This window comes from Trichoderma gamsii (assembly GCF_001481775.2).
Source record: "Trichoderma gamsii strain T6085 chromosome Unknown Scaffold_5.2, whole genome shotgun sequence".
NCBI lineage: Eukaryota > Fungi > Ascomycota > Sordariomycetes > Hypocreales > Hypocreaceae > Trichoderma > Trichoderma gamsii.
The window spans coordinates 115,033-136,454 of record NW_020171342.1 but is presented as its reverse complement, the minus strand read 5'-3'; the positions used below and the strand labels follow the sequence as shown (position 1 = coordinate 136,454).

The 21,422-nt window shown below is 50.7% G+C and overlaps 5 protein-coding genes across 5 annotated transcripts; 3 read left to right on the top strand and 2 right to left on the bottom strand.

The window, feature by feature from the left end:
- Positions 1–2,988: 2,988 nt before the first annotated feature.
- Positions 2,989–4,200, top strand: TGAM01_v201947 (hypothetical protein; the record flags this gene model as incomplete). Its single annotated transcript, XM_018800187.2, has 1 exon — positions 2,989–4,200. One exon carries the CDS (start codon positions 2,989–2,991, stop codon positions 4,198–4,200), a length of 1,212 nt encoding a protein of 403 aa, XP_018666329.2.
- A 1,347-nt stretch (positions 4,201–5,547) lies between these two features.
- TGAM01_v201946 (hypothetical protein) lies at positions 5,548–6,909 on the bottom strand (the record flags this gene model as incomplete). Its single annotated transcript, XM_018800186.1, has 1 exon — positions 5,548–6,909. The coding sequence occupies one exon, from the start codon at positions 6,907–6,909 to the stop codon at positions 5,548–5,550; it is 1,362 nt and encodes a 453-aa protein (XP_018666328.1).
- Positions 6,910–8,041: 1,132 nt separating this feature from the next.
- TGAM01_v201945 (hypothetical protein) lies at positions 8,042–11,442 on the bottom strand (the record flags this gene model as incomplete). Its single annotated transcript, XM_018800185.1, has 7 exons — positions 8,042–8,788; positions 8,864–9,172; positions 9,227–9,290; positions 9,358–9,554; positions 9,628–9,657; positions 9,725–10,221; positions 10,272–11,442. The coding sequence occupies 7 exons, from the start codon at positions 11,440–11,442 to the stop codon at positions 8,042–8,044; spliced, it is 3,015 nt and encodes a 1,004-aa protein (XP_018666327.1).
- A 733-nt stretch (positions 11,443–12,175) lies between these two features.
- Positions 12,176–18,476, top strand: TGAM01_v201944 (hypothetical protein; the record flags this gene model as incomplete). Its single annotated transcript, XM_024548881.1, has 9 exons — positions 12,176–12,264; positions 12,347–12,593; positions 12,648–12,707; positions 12,760–12,822; positions 12,882–13,109; positions 13,171–13,312; positions 13,392–16,355; positions 16,532–18,192; positions 18,267–18,476. The coding sequence occupies 9 exons, from the start codon at positions 12,176–12,178 to the stop codon at positions 18,474–18,476; spliced, it is 5,664 nt and encodes a 1,887-aa protein (XP_024406284.1).
- Positions 18,477–20,170: 1,694 nt separating this feature from the next.
- Positions 20,171–21,368, top strand: TGAM01_v201943 (hypothetical protein; the record flags this gene model as incomplete). Its single annotated transcript, XM_018800183.1, has 4 exons — positions 20,171–20,499; positions 20,550–20,663; positions 20,720–21,301; positions 21,347–21,368. The coding sequence occupies 4 exons, from the start codon at positions 20,171–20,173 to the stop codon at positions 21,366–21,368; spliced, it is 1,047 nt and encodes a 348-aa protein (XP_018666325.1).
- Positions 21,369–21,422: the final 54 nt, after the last annotated feature.

The window sequence follows — 21,422 nt, the reverse complement described above, 5'->3', positions numbered from 1 at the left end:
TGTTTTCTCCTTAGGTACAAGAGATTTCCATTACGATTTGATTGGTTTCATTGGAAATTTTATGGCCATGCCGTTTCATCACTCTAGTAAGGAATGAAGGTGTCACATGGAAGTCGGAAAAAGAGACGGCCTGCGAGTTTACGCAAGAGTTTCATCTTGGCTGGAGCTATCATACCTTACTGAAATACCTAACCTCAACGAAACACATTCCGTCCATGGTTAATGACATACAGAACAAGTCCAAGGCAAAGTAGAAAGTGGCATAAGTTGCATTGGCTAGAATCACATTCTAGATTCAAACTCGCCTAAATAATCTTAGACACTCTGCACCACCGAATAGTCTCTATTTAGGGACCATAACATCTTGATTAAAGATGGCGTTGGTACTATAACTTAAGAAAGGTTTGACAGCTTACATAACGCACTGGTCATTAACCAGAGTACCGTTCATATCGATGCAACCCGCAAAGCAGTACGCGTTGCCGACTATCCCTCCGCTAATATTAATGCAACGGTAGGTGACCTGGAGAAGCAAAACGTCGGGGAGGGAGGGAATAGATGGCGTGCTGGCGACAGCGGCGGCGAGCTCGGTAAGGTTGTAGCCTATCGGTATAGCGGAGGCATAACAACATAAGACAGGCATTCATTTGAACAAAAAGGGTATTACGGAAGGAAGGTGACTGTAATTACCATAGTGGTTGAGTAGATTAAAACCACACTTGTAACTCTGGTAGATACAAGGATTGGTAAAGGTATGGACGCCAGGGATAAGGCAGAGCGCTGCGGCGAAAGGAGTAACCAAGGTACTATGCATCTGGGATCTAGTTGAGGTTTCAAAGATGAATACAGAAGAGGACCTTGTGTTGGAAGTTGGGCTCTGGTTATTGTTACTGGTACTAGAGTATAGGATAAACCTAGGGCGATGCTGGCTTTATGTACTCGGTTGACTCCTATGCGTGTAGCATAATACTCCAAGACAAGTTGTTCGCATTTGCATCCATAAATTCACAGGTAAAGTCCTGTAGTTAAATTACACTTTAAAGGGTAGGAAAACATAAATCGACAGAATTTGTCTTCTTTTTAGAATGTTGACACCGCTACTTACCCTTGACACAGCCAGATATTTGGATCTCGTTTACAGTTATGCACTATTATAGAGCCTGCAGATTCTTTAGTTCTCAAGGAACTACAAGCTTGTCTGGGCCGGGGAATATTATGGCGAAGCCAGGACGCCAAGTATATACCATAGACTAGACTGGATAGAGCATCCCGAATTCTCGCCACTATCAGAAGTAGACCATGACTGAATGCCCTGTACGCTGGGTTGCCCAAGGAACAAAGCTCCTCGCGCGGGTTGGCATGCAAGGGCGTGCATGCGTATGACTAGCTTTAATGTGAGCTTTTGCTCTAGCAACCCGACGACGAACTCATCTACGACAGACGTTGCTTTTGAGGCATGACTTGATACGAGCCTCACCTTTCCAATGTACCCTACATCTGCTGGCTGGTTGCATGGTAGGCAGGAAATAGATACGATGGGATAGATGTGAGTAGAGTTGCAGTTACTGGTGTACGTAGGACGCACCTTTATCCGAGTACGTTGTTGGTCTCTAGGTGCGTTTAGAGGTCCGCTCCATTGCATCTAATCTTGGTAATATCCCCAAGAGGTCAGCTTTAGGAAAACTGACCGTGAGACTATACAATACGAAGGTCTAGCAAGGAAGCGATTACATTAGCCACATTGCGACTTGTCATATATTGCATAATCCAGCTTGACCTACGTTGTGCATCGCTGATGATGTTGGCAGTCCATTCCTAAGAGTCGGGCCGACCAATCAAACAAGCCAGGTGCGTGTGCTTTCATCTGAGACAAGCCCGCTTTAAAACCCGACTGACTTGTCATCTTGATGACTTCTAAGATAGACCGGCGTAGGTTAGCCGCGGTGGAGTGTGTGTACTATATGTAGCATGGTTGATCTAGCTGCGAAATGGAATTATATGAGTTTTCTAGCACTCTGTGCTTATGTTGATCTTCCTCACGAGCTTTCGACCTATTTCAGGGATAATTGGAATTTTATTTGCACTGAATAGTTTGTGGCTTTCATCTTATCTTAGTGTAGGTACTTATAGACGTCGATTTCATGAAGACTACCAACATGTAATGTAATACTACCTTAATGCACGCAGTAATCTCGCTCCCGTTTCCTTCTTGCGCGTTTCCTTGAGGCCTGTCCCTGATGCCTGAGAGTGCACTTGTTCAGCTTTAGGTATCCACCCCCTTACAGTTTTACACCGGCCGACATCCAACGGACGAGCATGCGTTTACCCGCCAACCTTTCGGCGCTGTTGCCTCTGCTGAAGGTTACTGACTTAGAGTCTCCTTGCCTGGATGGGGGTTTTGAGTTAGCGGGCGTTGGGTAAGTCCAATACTTTCCATTGTATGAATGTGTCTGCCGTAAGAGAAAAGTGCTTACAGCCAACATTGTTTCAGAGCTCCGCCCAGGCCCAACAACCAGCCTCAGTTCCTCCTCCAGATAGACGAACTACGGCCTAAAAGACTAACGCCTTCCTATTTATTCCCAAAGGGGACTTGTACAGAATGTCAGTATGCGACATTCTTCTCCCTGATTGGCGACCGGTTGTTCGCAGACGGAGAGATAGTCGTGACCAACGAGGGTACGACATACCAGCCGCTCCTCGAGACACCGAGCATCAGATCCATCGACTATGGGTTCTCGCTCGAAGAGGGCATTCTTCAATGGCGGCATCCGAGCTTTGTTGGCGGAAAAGCCAGCTTTTGCTTATCGGCATCGAATACGGTCTTGGCTGTGTTCAACGAATCAAGCACTCTGACTGACTGTGCGCCGGCGAACCTTGTCAATGTGCCATGTGAGTTTATTACAACGAAACAGATCTCACCAGCCTTGGCTCATGCGTGTAATAGATGCCCGGTGTTTCCCATCGGTTGAATCGATTAATGTATTAGTCATGGATGACGATACTATGTCCGCTCAACAAGCTGCAGGAAGCGTAAGTAGTACGGACAGCCCTGCCGGGCCGAAGTGGCTGGATACAAGACCAGATATCACCAACCTTGGTTATGGCAAAGCTTCCGTTGGGACACATCAGCTGAGTCCTCTAGCTCCTATTGATCGGACCAGCTACAACTTCAATACCGGACGACCGGGTTCCACAACACCCCCGAGCTCCGTTGGCTACGGGGGTAGCCACAAACATCATGATGCCGCTTCAAGTCCCATAGGACTCTCAGGTCCGGCAGGGCTCCCTGGATCTGATGGATGGGACGGTAGGGATGGGGAAGATGGCGACGATGGGAAAGATGGGAAAGATGGGAAAGATGGGAAAGATGGGAAAGATGGGAAAGATGGGAAAGATGGGAAAGATGGGAAAGATGGTGATGATGGGAGGGATGGGAAGAATGGCAGGGATGGGAGGGATGGCAGGGATGGTATCCAGGGTCCTCCTGGGCCACCTGGTCCACCCGGCCTCCCAGGTATTAACGGGTTGAATGGTGAGCCTGGGCCAATGGGTCCTAAAGGTCTCGCCGGTCTCGAGGGTGCTACCGGTCCCAGAGGTCCCGCTGGTCCTAAAGGTGCTACTGGTCCTGCAGGAGCCGCTGGTCCTCAAGGTCTCGCCGGTCTCGAAGGTGCTACTGGTCCTGCAGGTGCGACTGGGCAAGCAGGTGCGGCTGGGCCTGAAGGCCCTATCGGCCCCCAAGGTGCTACTGGTCCTATAGGTCTCACCGGTCTCGAAGGTGCTACTGGGCCTCAAGGTCCTATCGGTCCCCAAGGTCCCCCTGGTCCCCCTGGTTCCGGGTCAGCGGGTTTCACGGGCCAGTACGGGTACCTCGGCTGCTACATCGCGAGTAACGATGACACCTACGGCCTAAGTACGTACGCTTCACAGCAGGTTCTCACAACCTCGATCGACGACTGCGCCAATACCTGCCATGGTTTGCCGTCGGGCCCAACACTGTACTTCACTCTGGGAACCGACACGACTACAGGCGACTCCATCTGCACTTGTGGTGATATCCTTGTTGCCTATAACTACCCAAATACCGGGCTCGAATTTCAATGCGATACGCAATGCAACTTCCCGGACAATCCGACAACAGAACAATATTGCGGCGGAACGTATTCTGGGATTCCTACTGTTTCTCTTTTCGGTGCTATATAGATACTATTTCTAATACTATGTTAAACAATATTCTAATACTACATTTTTCTGGCTGGGGCGAACTTGCGAAAAAGTAAAGGCCAAAGCAACGAGCGCGATATAACCCTAACCAACAGACGAGGCAGATACATCCACCTGAAGCTGAGGGCGCTAAGCGAGAACCTTTGCCGTTTAATACACAGACAGTCCGAATGACTGCACATACATATGAATGTCAAGGTCCAAGTTGGATACACGAGAGGCAAGGCAATTAGAGAATAGATGGGCTGAGGAGTGGCTACATGTATTGATCCGCGGTATGCGTCCAATAGCCACAAGGACAGGGGATTCCTCGATTGTCAGGCAAACAACCTACCCACCACCAGCTTTACATCTGGTGAGAGGCCTGCGACGGCAGCATGAGGATAGCCCGTCGCCGGGATGGACCATGGTTGGAACCGATATCAAGCATGGCGACGGTATCATCGAGTTCCAAGGAGACAGTACATAGGAAGGCCATATTCCTCGTCCAAATAACGATCAAAAGCAATATCTGCGACTGTTTCTTTTTCTTTTTCTTTCTCCCTCTAAATTGCCATTAGTATAAGCTGCACTCTGCCCGTCACCAATTGTTCATTCACTTCATCGCTGATTCATAGCAGTCAGGTTCTACATCAAGTATCATAATGGCCGCCTTTTCTCTTCTTCTCAAAAAACAATCTCCACTATGCGTAAGTTGGACGCCCGCCACCCAACTGCCAATGGCCAGGAGGCCGATCCCGATCTGGTCCCTGAATTTGTGTCCAATGAGCGTCTGGTTCTTGGCTGATCTGTTGCATTCTTTTCTTAGCTTCGGCTTATGCCGCTGCCCTCGCCGGATCCCCGCCGTAAGTCAGGTTGCCGTCGCACAAGTACCCACTCCGTTCTATACACCATGGAAGCTGATGTTTTCGCCGTCGTCTTCACCGTCCTCTGGGCCCCTGAGGCGTATTTTTTCTTTCGGCTGCAGCTTGCGACACTTGATGCCTGTCCTCCCTGTCTCCTTGTTCATGGAACGCGGAATCTGCGAGTGGTGGATGCAAGCGTGTTATCGATTACTACACGGAGAAATATAATGGCTACGGTATATGCCGTCGCGGAACGTGCGGCGGACTTGGTCAAAGACGACCTGAAGGCTAGGAAAGGAGAGCCTAGGGAATCCTACCAAGCCCTATATAGGAAGACGCTGGTCCTGCAAACAAAGTGGCAGTCGCCGCTCACCATGAAGAGCCGCCTGAAATAAATGCAGACTTCGTAAAGCGTGGTTTCAAGGGTAAATCAAAATATTGGTGGTTGTACAGACCTTTTTGCTGATTTCCAACCTCAGTTCTAATCCGTAGCCAAGTTCTCCAGCTTCATAATCTCCTGCATTATACGCCGTTCTTTTTCCTCCAGCTGAAGCAGCCTCCTCACCAAATTCGCCTCGATACGAACCGTCGAGAGCTGTTCCCGTAGCTCTACTAGCATTTCGGCTACTCTCTCGCCCCCTAACGTTTCGACTACGTCCAACTTTTCAGCTGAGGGGTCCACCTCATTCGTGGCTGCTGAATCTACCACGGGTATTGAGGCACTCGCAGGAGCAGGCTCGTGGACTTGGGCATGGCCGTCCAGATCCTCAGCGGCTGGTTGACGAACCGCTGTGGTGCTTTCAACCGGGGATATGAGAGAAAGCGCAGCTGTTGCCGCCTCCGCCGAAAGTTTCATCTGGTCGACAGGACCCAAAGTCAACTTGCCCACTACATCCATTGAAGTCGTCGCAGATACAGCAACATCTGCTTCGGTCTTGAGCAACGATTCTGCATTCACATCCACCCAGTCACGTATGGTGACAAGACTCTTATATGTTTCTAAGTCCTCGTCCTGCAGGTTGTCAGAATTTTTGACCGTGCCCCGATTCTTCTTGGCGTCAAATATGATGTTCTCCCCTTTAGCGCTGCTGCCGGACATGGCCGCCGTGAAGCTTTCCCACTTCTCCTTGACGTTGGTAAGCCTGTCCACTTCGCCAGAGATCATGATCTTGGCGCTGAATTTCTCGCCCCGTGGATCCTCTACCATTTTGTCCCTCTTCAGTAGCACGGCGGTCTGCATGAAGCTTGGGATGCCGCTCTTGATAGCTTTGTTCTCATAAAGTCCCCAGAAGACAGTGTTCTTTCTCCTGTCACGCCTGGAACCGTGACCCTGCGTCCTCATCATGCCTTCGACACGTGCATGCGCCTCGATGTTGTCGGTCTTCTTGAGTTGCCACGTGTACCCGAGACTGCCCTTTCCGGGTCCGCACGATGCCTCCAGATTAGTGCTCACCGAATGGCTCACCTCTTGCTCCGTCTCAGACTTGAATATAGCCCACGTGTTGGACGGAGTGATGGCTTGTACATCCCCTGCGGAAAAGGTGATGGTGACCTCGACCTCTTTGAAGCGCCGGTTGTTACCGCGTGGCACAAATCCGAATTGGAAGACCACCAGTGTGGCGGGCTGGTCGCCGTACAAGAAGCCGTGAACAGCCTGCACCAGGTCGCATTGCACAATGAGTGCGTCGCCACCTATGTCAACATCGATCAAGCCGGTGCCGTCCCCGCCATCGCCGATGTTGGCGCCTCCGATTTTGAACTTGGGCTCGGCGCCAACATCATCTGGGTTGGTATTGTCCTCCAGAACAATCTCAAATTCATTGTTAACTGTTCTTGTTGTCATGATGGCAAACCAACTGTTCTTCCGCGCCCAAGGGTTGAGGCATCAGACATGAAGGCAGCGGGGAAAGATCGAGGCCGTAGGAATCATGGCGTACATCCACTGGATTCACACAGAAGAGCTGAAAACACCACCAAAGGCCACTAGCCTTCATTGAGGCAGTGGAAGATGAATATACTGTACATTGAGGCATTGGAAGATGAATGTACTGTACATACAAGGGTTTGAAAGTGTTCACCGACGGCTGGTCAGCAGGTTGGGGGGTGCAACCGCCAGTACACCTCCGGGGCTGCATGATTTGTTGGCGCGAACAGGGGCTTGCATGGGGCCACTGCAGAAGGACGTCTAAGAGGGTGGTATAAGCGGCCTGGAAGTGCTATTGCTATCACCCATCTGTGTGCACCCTTCAGCGTTGCCCGAGAATGCGATCCAAAGTAAAGCATGCCGGCAAGCTGTAGAAAAAGGCTTGAGGGGACGGGCCGTTTTTGGCGCGGTTATTCCATTGATTATAATGTCAACTAGCATGGCTTCACGCTCCCTACGTGAGGTAGGCGAAATATGGAGCAGAGTAACCTCGTACAAATACAGGATGCCGCACGCTTTACGCCCACCTATTCTAACGACCCTTTTGGCAGCCTTGCCGTTGCACATATGTTTCGCAGATCCTTGCTGGATTGCGCCGGGCCTCCTTCTCAGGCTAAACAGCACGTTTAGCCGCAGTAAACTTACATGTAGTTACCATAATACACATTAGCACACCCTACACTATCATTGCAACAAATTATCACAACAACCAATTTAAGGCTGTACTAACATAACTACTAGTATGATACGCCTAGGGCAGTTAAAAAATAAGTTTCCTGTACTATTGTAATCATATAAAGGTAGGTAGGCAGGTACTAGGTCAAGAGGAAATATTTATCAAAGCAGAGCAAATAGCAGTATACAAGGCAGCATAAAAGGCAATGAAAAATAACAGCACACGAAACACAAAAGAAGGTTAAGAATTTATAAATACACTTATCTAGAAATTACCAAAGAAAGAAGCTTGTTATAATTTTCTATATAACCAAAGCCCAAGGTATATAACACATTTATTCCTTCAATCCAACTGCGAGAACAAGGCCTACCCTGGCTACTGAATCTCGTCCTCCCGTAAAGTCGGTCGCGTTCTTAGCTTCCCCGGCGACTGTTCCGGTCCGAGTTGAGTACGCGGCATATTCATAAAGAACCTGTTAACTACCTCTTCCCGCAAGGCCTTCATTGTGGCCTCCGTAGAAGTAGTCGCATTTACCAGGGAGGGATGGCCGAACACTCTCCGCACCGGCAACCACTTATTCTGGGTGACATGAATGCTGTTGAAGGCGTTACGCATCCCCCCGTGGCTCTTCAGCCAGGTGTACTCGGCCTCAGTCGCATTCTTACCGCTGACTTGAGCGCAGTGGAGGATCATGGCAGCCAGCCCGGCCGCCAACGCGCACGACAATGAACTGCCATTATAGGTTTCCCACACCGTGGGTGGCTCGCCTACACGGCGCGCGCCGCTACTCTCTACCGGAAAGCCGAGTTCGACGCCGGGCAAGAAGTAGTCGCAGGATGCATCGCCCACGTCGATCTTCTCCCAGCGAGTGCCATCCTGTGTCGCCGCGCCGATGCAGAAAACCCGGCTGGTGTCCAGCTGCTTCGGGTAAGACTTGTTCTCGGGATATCCAGCGCCCTTGTCTGGATTGGCACAGAACAGCAGGATGTTGTTGTCAGCCGCGAGCTTGATCGCGTCACGCAGCGCACCCATCCTGTTTGTCTGATAGTCCAATTCCTTCTCCTCGATGGCCCAGCTCATCGAGATAATGTCGACCTTCTCTGCCACGGCCCACTTGATTGCCTGCACAGTTAGATTCCAAGATTAGCACCTTCGCCGAGTCCAAGAGGAGAAACACAGGTTGACGGGACGACTTACCTCGACTGTTGACTCGATTGAAAATGAGACCAGCGCCCGGCCTGAGCCGTCACCATGCTTGGGCTCTGGATTAAGCTTTGCGACGTAGAGCCTAACTCCAGGACACATGCGGCAGATGTAGTAGGCCATTACAGTGCCATGACCGTGAGCGGATGTGTTGTAATTCTGCGAATACCCATGCTTTGACCTCCTCTGACTCGGATTCGGCTGGTGCACCCAAGAGTCACCGCGCTCAATGGAATCGTCCAGTGTCGCATAACTAGACTTGACACCGTCATCAATCAGGGCAACCTTGATGGGAGTCATCTTCTGCGAGGTCTGTCAGCAAACAACTCGTATCACGACAGGTCAGGGTTAATGGACCTTATCTCTCTCCAACATCTCGATGATGTCTGCGAACTGATCCATACACTTCAGCCAATCTTGCCTGTGCGAATATCAGTTAGCCTAAACCTCTGATCTGAACCGCACAAGTTTTGTACGTCACGACTTACTCTGCGAATCCCTGTTCGCTCTCTTCCTTGAGTTTAGACGCCGCCGATGCTGTTCCTGAATTTTTCTTCTGTGCTGGTTTGATTGGATCGCAGCGGATTTCCACGAGTTCCCGTTTGTTGACTTCTTTGAACGTCCGCGGTAGGTCTTTCTTGAATTTTTCAACGTACGCTTTCATGGTCTCCATAGACTCTAAGCCCTGTACTTTGTTGTCAGTCGCATGAAAGCTCCGATGCTAGCGTGATATACTGCAACTGTCAAGGAGGCATTACCTGGTTGGTCTCGAGGTAGACCTTCTCCAACTAAGGCCTGATGTTAGCTATTTTCAACTCAAGCTTCTCATATTGTCGAAAACAGTAGCAAACTTACGTTCCTGAGTCTTGCTAGTCCATTTCTGTCTGCCCAGGCTTCTAATACCACCTTCAAGCCGCTGCAATACAGGTATACAGTCTTCACATGGTCTCCTGCCGCTTCATAGATCACTTCTGTCGGAATATCCAAGCGGGCCCAATCCCAAATTTCGACTTGGAGGTCCTTTAGGGACTCAACGATCGCCTTGTCGCTGTGTGGTAGTGTTTTCTCGTCCCCAAAATCGTCCACCATAACCTCAAAAACCTTTTTGACCGGCAATGTGTCGCGGTTCTTCAGCCAGTGGAAGATCAAGTATAAATCCGTGCGGCCGAAACAGTCCCAGGACCTGACCTGCTCGTAGGCGTCTCTGTCCGCAGCCTCCCACGTAACGCTGACCCTGGAGGGTATCTGCACGGTCCTGATCGTTGTGTCAAGCTTGTAGTGCTGGCTTTGCCGTTTCAATGACTCTCCTGACACCGGGTCTTCTGCTTCAAAAGCAAGGCTGATTTCTCGTACTGTTTTCTCGAGACGTTAGCATGAACATTTACGCGTATTTCGAGCTTACCGTTACTCCTAGTATACATAATGCTCTTGCAAGTGGCATTGTCAAACGTCGCTAGGCACTGTTGCTTGAGGAAATCCTCCAGACTGTCCAGCTTTGCATTCATGGAGTCTGCCTCCTTGCTCGTCTTTCCACGTGTCTTCTTCCGTTCTTGTTTATCCTTATTTCTCTGTTCGCTGAAATGCTGAAGCGGCGTTAGGGACGTCTTCCTATTGTCGTTATCCGATGTATAGGTAGATTTCAAAAGCTGAGGCTGCAGCTTGGCAAGTATCTTGGCCCACGCAATTTTGGTCGCGCTGAACGGCGACGTGAGTGCTATGTGCAGGCATGACCTGCCTTTGCCGTCGAGCACCTCAAGGCAACGATCCTTGCTGTCTCCTCTGTCCATCTTGGCCGGTAGGAGGCTCAATTGCTTGACTACGTCCTCGTGTATGCTAACGCCGATCTCAATCGCTACGTGAGCGGCGTGGCATCGAGCTAGCCTATCACCGCACACTACTCTCAGCGAGTCGATAGCAGACTGGGATCCCAGCCCACCAGAACTCGCTTCGCACATGTAGCTGACGATTTTCTGCTTCGTTTCCTGGCTCAATGCCTGGTCTTCGGGCTCTGTTTCAGTTTCGCTGAGGGCTGCAAACAAAGGGGTTCTCATGCTGCTGTCGGTTACGGTCGGTAGCCCGGGATGAAGCCGTATAAGGAAGCGAATGAATGGTTTGAGCCGCTCAAACATGAAAACGAAAGGCTCTTCTTCATCGTAGGTAGTTGGGTCTAGAATCACATGTAATATTGATCGTCCATCAAAACCGAGGGCCAACAAGTCCTGCAGTCCGTGGGGTGTGTTGACATTTTCGTCGCTTCTTTGTAAAAGCTGGGAAAGGATGTCTTGATCCGAGTCAGTTGGCTCTCCGTGCCTATTGAATGATATGGCCAGAGTCTCGTGGACCACCGTCTTGTTGCGCATAGCCTTGGTGTTTTTCGGTTTCTTCATGACTTTCTTATCTGTCGTGTTTCCAAGGGCGGCTAGAAGTTCCTTTCGCTTTTCCGGTGCCGGGGTCGACTCAAAAAGAAGTTTCAGCGCATTGCGCGCGGTTTCTCCAAGGTTCACCTCGCTATCGGCAGCCCTCCTCCTACTAGTATTCATCTGCAGTTTAATCTGCGATGCAGCCTGATCCATGGCTGCGAGGCTTCCTGGAACGATGTAATCACCACTAAGCAACACCGATTGGATTCAAATGGCTTGCAAAAGGAAAGCACGATTACAAGTCTAGTATTCTTAAAAGGATAGGTCGATCCGAGAAAGATGAAAAGCGAATCGGTATGAAATTCAGCCGCGCGGTCGAGTCTTGCTGTTTACAACCTCTACGGTAACCACACACATCAAACAGCCACTGCATGGCTCCGCCCACCCACACGCCACCTCTTGCGGGAGCCTGATCCATACACACGAACTGATCCTACGGGATGCTAGTCGAAGTACGAAAGGCCGTACAAAACAGGCCGCACATGATATTGCATTTTGTGCAGCGTTGCAGCCAATATCTGTGCGCAAGAGCCAGTGTAATATGCAGACATGCAGCAGAGCCTCGTCGGTTATAGGGGCATAGCCTCCGCAACGCCGAACGGAAAGGGAACATCTGATCTCAATGGGGAAAGGTTCGCCGGTACGCAGTATATACAAGCTCGTTGTACAGTACCTTGACCTGGACGTGAGTGAATTGCTGCCGCCCCCACCTGATCAGGCCGCTGGGCAGCAGCCTCTTTCAGCCTCAAGCGCATATGGACCTTGGCAACTTTTGTCTGCCAGTCGCGTTATGTAAGAGCGGCTAACTCGCTGTTAAGTAGATCACTGACAAGGCCCATCACCTCCACCACTTTCACTTGCCCGTCTTTGCGCTCTGGATATCGCGATGGAGGATACTTCAGAGAGCGATTTCAGGCTGGAGGAAGTCTCCCTCAAGGTTGTTAACGGGCTGAATGATGATGAATCTTTGTTAGAGTAAGTGCTGGGTAGCCCCCATGCATCTGATCGCAATTTCAACACATACAGGGTGATGACTAACACACTGGAATCTTGAAAGCATCGTTGCAGTTCATGGGTTGGGGGGTCATTGCAATCGCTCGTGGATTACTGAGGCCGCCGATGATCAGAAGGAGTATATATGGCTGAAGGAGCTTTTGCCCAAGCACATTCCTCAGGCGCGCATCATGGAGTTCACCTGGCAGCCTGTGACAACAGAACGCACTGGCATCTTCTCAAGTGAGGGGTTGACCAAGGCTGCCCAGTGTCTTCTAGAGTTGATGATGGGCAGGCGAAAGGGCGATAAGGTAGGCTCCACCACTCTGGAGGCAAGCTGGAGCGCTCAATTGACCATATACTAGTACCATGATCGTCCTATCGCCTTTCTCGGGCACGATGTGGGTGGTATTATCGTGAAAAGGGTGAGAAGGCAACACGAATAATAGTCTGTGCAACACTAACTGTTATACATAGGCACTCGTCATGGCTGAAAGCAACGCCACTTTCACTAGCATCTCTCAACGCAGCAATCGCGTCGTAGGTCGCTCACACATTTCCGATGAATGTTAGCCAGCAGTGTCTAAGATCGATTCTAGGTATTCTTCGGCACTCCGCATCGTGTGTTGAACACATCTGAATGGGACAATGTGATCTTCAACATAATCTCCTCATATCAACCGTCAATTGGCTACAACTATAACATGGCAACCCGAGTCAACTATTTGTCAAAGGCTATTAAGGACCTATCCAACGAGTTCATCTCTCTGCCAGTACGACGATGTATTGTCAATGTTTTCCAGGACACCACAGGGGACAAGGTGCCGGTAAGCCATGGAACATTGCCTTCCGGCACACTTCATGCGTACCATTGACCAATGCTACCAGGTTATCAACCGCTATTCCGCCACTACAGGTCTTGTCCATGAAACGAATATTGCGCGTCGGGGTAGACACAGTGATCTTTCTAGATTTGTCAACGACGGACCGGAACTGGAATTCTCTCTCATCGTCAAGAACTTGGCGGCAGGTAATATCGCCCTCCATCGTTGACAAGTTGACCTCTGCTTGTTTCAGGATTAAGACGTACTGAGAAGTATTTATGACAGAGACAAATGCATCTTACGCCGACTGCCTCTCTGCTCTGTGGAACATCTCTCCGTCCTTTACGGTCTTCACGGACGAGCAAGAGATATATATGCAATCACAGACCAGATTGCTTGATGGATATAAAAACTGGCAACACTCTGCTTCGTCACACATCATCACGACCTGTGGAGTCCAGGGCTTCGGTACGAGTCTCAATGCGCGGTCTTTGTTTCGTTGGCTGAGGCAATCATCGTGTACGAGCTATTTCGCGTTCAGCGGCCGTGATATCCGAAGACAATCTGCTGTCTCGTTCCTGAGTTCGATTGTTTTCCAGATTATGAACCAGGGCCAAGACAAATTCAAGAGGATAGAGAGCCTTTATGCCGACATGAAGACATCCGGAGCTTGGACACAGGCCGGCTTGCTCGTACTCTTTCAAGCTTTGCTGGACCAGGAGAGTAATGACCCGCTGTATCTCATCATCGATCGTCTTGACAAGTGCGACTCTTCGTGGCGAGCGCTTATAGATATTTTCTTGATCATCTCTAAAAACGAGCAACCTCCCACGAGGGTTAAGTTTGCGATATTCACTCAATCTAATCCGGCTATTGAGGAAGTCTTGGGTAAGTTTGGTGAGTCTCGCATGGATGGCCCGGCCCTAACCTACAGCCCCCCTGAGCTTCTCGTCGGGGCTCTGGCTGAGAATATAATCGGGGATATTCCCGAGCTCTCGCCCCTCAAGTCCCAGATACTCGAGTTCCTCGGACGATGCACAGATTGTACGGAGTTACTACTGAGCCTGCACTCCCTACGCGGCATGGACATTGCTCCACGTAGTCTGGCATCACTCCTGAGACTGATGGGCACTTTCCCGCCGAATCTTGAAGATGCCATTGCCACTCGAATCAACTCGATGCGAGGATGGTCAAGAGTGGCCTTGGGGTGGCTTATGTGCGCAAAACGGCCTTTCAGGCTCCACGAGCTTGCGACGGCCGTCGCGCTGACAGATAGCAATGCCAAATTCGCTTGGCCCTTTGAAACAGAGGAGCTGCCTATTGATATGGCAGCAGAGTTATATTCTACATTCGGGTTCCTAGTGAGGATCGAGAATGGCCAGGTCCTGATCAGTACCGACATCATCAAAAAGGGCATCCGTGGCGTGCTGGCCCATGAACAGACCTCCACAGGGGTTGAATCGGAGAAGGCAATCATTCCAGATGATGCTCAAATCACCAAGATTCTTCTAGAATATCTAACATCCGTTACTGAAGACATGGAGAGGGCTCTTGAGCCAACCGAGTATGTTCGACCGTCGGGCTCCCAATTTGATCTGGTCCATTACGCAATGCAATTCTGGCCAGCACACTACCGAGCAATAGAAACGCACAGCAACCATATGGACAATCTCCTCGATCTCCTAGACGGTGGCAACAAGACACTCGTCTTGTCTAAGCTGTTCTCAAAGCTAAACATTGCAGTCCCACCATCGGACCTGCATGTGACTGATCCACTGCTCCTCGCAGCTCAATTGGGCCTGGCCAGCATCGTGCAGGAACGCCAAAATAGCCTGATGAATGCCGATCGTGAGCTCGCTATTGAGTTGGCAAGCTGGAGTGGATACACGGATGTTGTCGAGATTTTGTTGCGTGATGCGGAACGCACGAAACCCTGCAGACTCTCGAGAGCGCTGAAGTATGCCTCGGCTCGTGGATATGATGCCATCGTAGAGCAGTTATTAGAGTACCTGGCGTCGACCGAGAACTTGGAGCCTGACTTACTGGACGAACTAATTTGTCAGTCAACGCAGCTAGGGTATGAGCGCCAGGTGTCTTTATTCCTGAGATACAACCCGAACGTCGAGGCCTGTCCCAACGGAAAGACGCCGCTCCAGCATGCAGCACAGAACGGCCATGCGGCAATTGTCCACTATCTGCTTTCCGAAGCTAAAGCTGATGTAGACGCAAAGGCGGGAGGGGAGAGCAGTTCACCCATCCTCCTTGCGACCGAGGGAGGTTACCGGACGGTGGTCCAACATCTGCTTAATTTCGGTGCCGACATCGCTGGCCGCCCCAGCGAAGGGAAGCAGAGCACTGCACTCCATGTGGCTGCCGAAAGGGGCCACGAAGCAATTGTTAGACTCCTTATCGATCATTTGGCAGTCGCCAAACCGCAGCCAGCGAGCGGCGAACAAGGTAGCACTACCGAGGAGTCTATTCTCAATCTCAAGGCCCGAAGCCAGTTCGGACGATCTCCACTCATCCTGGCGTGTATTGAGGGACACATCGCTATTGCATTAGTACTATTAGATCGGGGAGCAGACATCAAGTTGACAGATGATAATGGCAACACCGCCCTTTATTATGCCACCGCCCTTTATAATAACACAACTCCCAATCCTAAGTCACTGTCCGAGAAGATCATTAAGCGTGCTGCCGCCTTGAGCGAGTTCGCAGATATTGGAGACGTCTTTCTCCGCTCTGCGGCACACGGGATCACCAATATTGCCCGTATCTGCATTGAGTCCGCGGCCAAAGTGAACGGGGTGCCGCTGAAAAACTTCAGCAATGGCCACAAGCAGACCGCTCTCCACCTAGCCGCCAGAGAAGGACATGACGACATTGTGTCGCTTCTTTTAAAGGCGGGTGCGACGTTGGACGAGGTGGATGACCGCGGGCAGACGCCGCTGACAGTGGCCGCATTGGCCGGCAAGATCGATATAGTCAAAACCCTGCTGAAAGCAGGCGCTGACCCGCTGCGGAAGAATGCCGAAGAAGAGACCATCGTGGCCCAGGTGGCCTGCAGAAACTGTTCCTCTGTCTTCGCAAGTATCATTGATATCCTGATTGACAGCGGTGTGGACCCCAACTCCGTGGATGACAGTCGCCATACTGCACTGCACCGGGCGGCAGCAGCGGATGAAGCGGACGTCGTGGAGTGCCTGTTGCGTAAGAAGGCACGAGTTGCTGTCAAGGACCTACAACTCTGTAAGTAACTCTCGGTGCCTTTCATACCCCATCTAGGAAGTGTTCAGGGAGGCAGTTTCTCTGGCCACTCTAGCATCTTTTTAAGAGCATACGCTGCTGCCCTGAACACTTTGGAAATATATGGAAACCCGTATTGTTTCATAGAACGGCAGTCACTAATTAAGACCCCTGCATAGGGAATCCTCTACATTTTGCCGCCCGGAACTCATCTGATAGCGGAACGAAGATAGCCAGACTGTTGCTTGAAGCAGACGCTGACCCGTTGGATCCGGAAGAGGACGGTTGGATCCCTCTTCACGTCGCATCGAGATGGGGCAATGTTTCCATGTTAGAGCTACTATGGAAAGCGGCGCCCGACTCCTTGGACGAGGCAGCCGACGACGGACGTACTGTGATTCACTTCGGATACGATGAGCCAGGATCTCTCGAATGGATTTTCAGCCACAATGTTGATGTCAACTCCTTGAATGCGGACAATGAGACCACGCTGATGTTGGCCGCTGCCGGGAGAATGGACAAGTGCGTCAATCTGCTGCTGGATCAACATGCCGTTGTAACTCTGCGCGACAAACGAGGGAGGACTTGTCTGCATCACGCAGCCGACGGCGGAAATGTTGACATCGGCCGACAGTTACTGAAGACGGACCAGAGCCTTGTATCATACGTGGACGATGCCGGCCTCACGGCTCTCTATGTTGCGATCCGTGAACACAACCCCGACTTCACCCTGATGCTGCTCCAAGAGCACTATACCAACGCTAATTTGGCGGAGCTGAGTGCGACTATGGGGGAGGATGGCGAGCTACCGCTGATAAATGCAATCGAGGACGGCGATTCAAGGGTCGTTGCGAGGCTCTTGGAACTCGGTGTGGACGCCGAAGTAAGATCCAAGGGCGGAGAAACAGCCTTGGCCTTGGCTCTGAGAGAAGGTGAGGAGATGGTGCGTCTCTTGCTAAGTCCCGACATCCCTCGTCGTGCAAACGTCAATGCCGGCGGCGGGCGGAACTCGACTGCATTGTACCAGGTGGCATCCATGGGCTCTATCAACCTCGCCAAGACTCTCATCAGCCTTGGAGCTCGGGTGGACGGCGAGGGGGGCGTCTTCAACACCGCCCTCAGCGCTGCATCGTACGAGGGTGATGACGAGATGGTCGAATTTCTCCTTAATGAAGGCGCGGACCCTAAGAAGCACGGCAGCGATCTTCCTAATGCTCTGGGTGTAGCATTATATGCGTACAGTCTTTACCTCGTTCCCGTACTCATCGAGGCAGGAGTAGAGCTGAATGCGCAAGATCCTCAGGGGCGCACGAGCTTGCACATTGCGGCATATTGGGCCTCCTTGGACATAGTCGACGAACTGCTCGACGCAGGAGCCGACCCTACTATCAAGGATAAGCAAGGTCGCACTATTTTCCACCATGCCGCGGCAGGCGGTGATGCCGACGTGATCATGAAATTTCTACAAGATACCAACTTGAGCCACCTCAATGTCGAGGACATCAACGGGTGGACCCCTCTGCACTGGGCCGCGCGCCATGACGATAATCTAAACCTAGCCATGGCGCTCATAGAGCATGGCGCCGATCCCACAAATACAACCCCAGACGGATGGACCCCAGAGAACATTGCCGTTTTCCACAGCGCGGACGACATGGCGGACTTGATGGTTGAGGAGGCTGCGAAGAAGGCCCAGCCGACAACGGGTGACGAAGCCCAAGATGGGAACGATAGCAAGCCTGAGGACTTGGCAGCCGACCAGGAGCATGCACCCGGGTCTATACAGTGGAAGACGGGGCACTATCACTCTTTGGTTTCTTGTGATGGCTGTTTCATAGAGGTGAGATTAGACCTCAGGAACCTAGCGACACGGCAACTCTTGGAGACTTGCTAACGCCTCCCTTTCCCTTCTAGTCCATCTATGGCGTTCGTTGGCGATGTACGGACAGAAACTTTAACTACTGCTTCAAATGCTATTGGACTGCTGAGAAGACGCAGCCTGGTCAGGAGTGGGAGAGACTGCCGAAATCGAGCACGGACCACGATCGATTTCCTCAGCGCGAAGAAGACGGAGAGGACGCAGGGACTGGTTCAAACTCAGAGAGTGATGATGACTCCGACTGAAGTTGACCAGGTATCTTCCATTAGGAAGGTAGGAGATCTGTTGAGGTCAAAGTGACTCCGCTGTCAGCTCATCCATAGTGAAGACACTTTCAGGCAGCTGGAATCCAATTTTCTTCGGAGCGAAGACCACAGAGTCACGTACGTAACTGCATACAAGACAAAACGCCCCCGATTCAGGTCACTGTGGCTGATACCCCCCAGTAGTGTTGGTTATTCCGCTGTTATTGCTTTTATTTGATCTCTTTTTTTCACGTATTTATTATATATTGCTCTACCTAGCCTGATTTTATTTACTGGCATCCCTTCATATACTCGATCGACGTGACCTTCACCTAGACATATTCACTACAGGCGTAAAGTGGCACCAAATGGACGCTTATATATGCAGTATCAACCTGTCAATCGTCTCGCCCCGCCGTATTGCCCTTCTCGGTCATAAAACATCATCTCCATCTCAGTCCCGGCTAGGTCAGAGTGAAGTCGAATGCGAACCACCGCATAGGCTGGAACGCGAAGACAATTCGTACAGCACTGCCAACCTGAAGCCATACGCTCTTATTGTTCTGGTCTGGCCATCTTAGCTTACCGACAACCAACACATGTTACTAATTGTGCTTCGCGTCTGCCGTTTCATCTTTTCATTTCGACCAAGAAGTCCGTTTGTCGTGAAGCCTTGGAGTTGGCTCCGTAGGAACAATAAGATCCGCGTCTCTAAATTGGACGGCAGGGCTACGAGGCAAATACACTGATGCTCAGCGGGATCGTGCGCTTTTCGAAGCAAGGGTGGCCGTGATGACGCCCACGCCGCCACATGCACCATCCGCGTGGCCTAGAATTGCTTTGACCCAGCCAATATAAATTGAGGCCCTGCCAAGGTCGACAGGCACGGTCACCGTTTCTAGGGTATTGCCGTCTCTTGAGCATTTTTGCGTTTGTTTCTTTGTGTTGACTGGAGCTTTGGGTTTTTTTTTTTTTTTTTTTTTTAGCTTCAATACATTGCTTCGTCTCCCTGATCTCTGTTCATTTGCTCTCACAACGCGATAGCATGGATTGTCCCTTATGCGTGAAAAGAAACCAGCATCATCACTTTCAACTCTCACTTATCTTCACCGGTAAGAGTCATTACATGCAATAATCATTGCTTTCATGGTAATCTCAAATTCATTTAGCCCAAGGATTCTATCCACATCCTCTACTACAATTTCGCTTGTGGCTTCTATCCTTCCTAGCCTGCCCACTCTTTCAAGACGCAAGAGGTTTGGTTTTTTAAAGCGAGCGCAAAGCTGTAAGCTGCCTGATGGGTCATTATATCGACAACCTCCAGCTGTAGATTGTGGAGGACAACCAAGATATCATTGCGCTTCCATTTATAGCATCAACGTTAGAGACGGGCGCTGTTCACACTAGTATCTATGTCGGCTTCAAGGTGCGTCAACATCTACGCCATCATTCACCTTGATTTGTAACCATCGACAAGATTCCATAAGTCTATTCGACAGAGATGAACGACTGACTAATGCCATGATGCCTCTAGAACGACGGCTCCTTTGAATAGGAGCTAGCATACTAGCAAATTGCTTCCAAAGTGACTGCTGGCTCCGGCTCCGCTCATCTTACGCAGATAAAAGGGTTAATACTTGTGCGGCTCAGAGACGAATGCACATTATCAACTCTCGTCGCTCTATACTTCCACCATGAATCTCTCGCTCGCGCTCTACCTCGCGGCAGCAGCTTGGCCCCTATCTGGCTTTGTACAGGCATCCGTAAACTGTCGACACATCAACATTCCAGTTTCTGTGTCTGTTCCACGTCTTGAGCTAAGCACTACCATAGAGAACAACTGGGACGCGGCTGCTCTTACATTCAACTTTACACGACGAGATGTTGGCTCCCCTACGGCGCCGCTTCCCATTGCCGGCACGTCATCCACTCCTGTCCAAAACAATTTCACCATCAGCGCCAACCTTTGCGGTACCGGAAAATCAATTCTAGTACTAACTCATGGGATACTCGAGTCTTCCCTGTACGTAGCTGAGTTACCCGCACAATACGTTGCGTTGCTAATTACTCCAGTTACTGGGGTCCTAATTTCCCCGGCGGCGAGACTTATAGTCTTATCAACGCTGCTGTTGCCGCTGGCTACTCTACGCTCAGTTACGATCGAGTTGGGGTAGCGTCATCTTCTCCGTAAACATTTCCCGGATCCCTCAATGTTTGATGATCTGTCTAATACTTTGTCGTAGGGCAAACTCCCTCACAGAAGCTCAGTTTGGCGTAGAGACTGCCATCCTCAACCATCTCGTTCACTATGCGCGAACAACCATTTCTGCATCCAAGGTGGCGCTCGTCGGACATAGTTACGGAGCATACCTTTCAGCGGCCACTGCCAGCCAAGTAGCGGTCGATGCTGTCGTGCTGACTGGTTTCAGCGGCACGTTGCAGTTTTTTTCGCCGTTTGTTGCTGGAAGCAGTTTACGCGTAGCCAGAATCCAAGATCCTCTCCGCTGGGGGCACCTCGATTCGGGGTATCTCACGTCTTCGGATGTTTACGTCGAAGCGTACGGCTTCTTTGCCGCCCCATTCTTTGAGCATCGGGTTGCCGAATGGAACTTTAATGTGGACAGTCAGCCGTTTGGCGTTGGCGGACTCCCATCTCTGCTTGCAACCGAAATTCCGTATGGCAATATAACTGCGCCAGTACTGGTCCTACAAGGTCAATACGACTTGCCTTCTTGCGGCGGTAATTGTCTTGGTCTACTTAATGGCACAAGTGAGCTTTTCTCGAACGCCAAAGTGGTAGAAACTGTCGATAATTTGCCAGCAGGGTAAGTGGCTTCTCTCAGTGACTATTCAAAAGCTGAAGCTGATAGTTTTCTCCAGGCACAACATTAATCTTCATAAGAGCGCTCCGAAAGCGTTTCAGATGCTGCTTGCATTCTTGGGCAA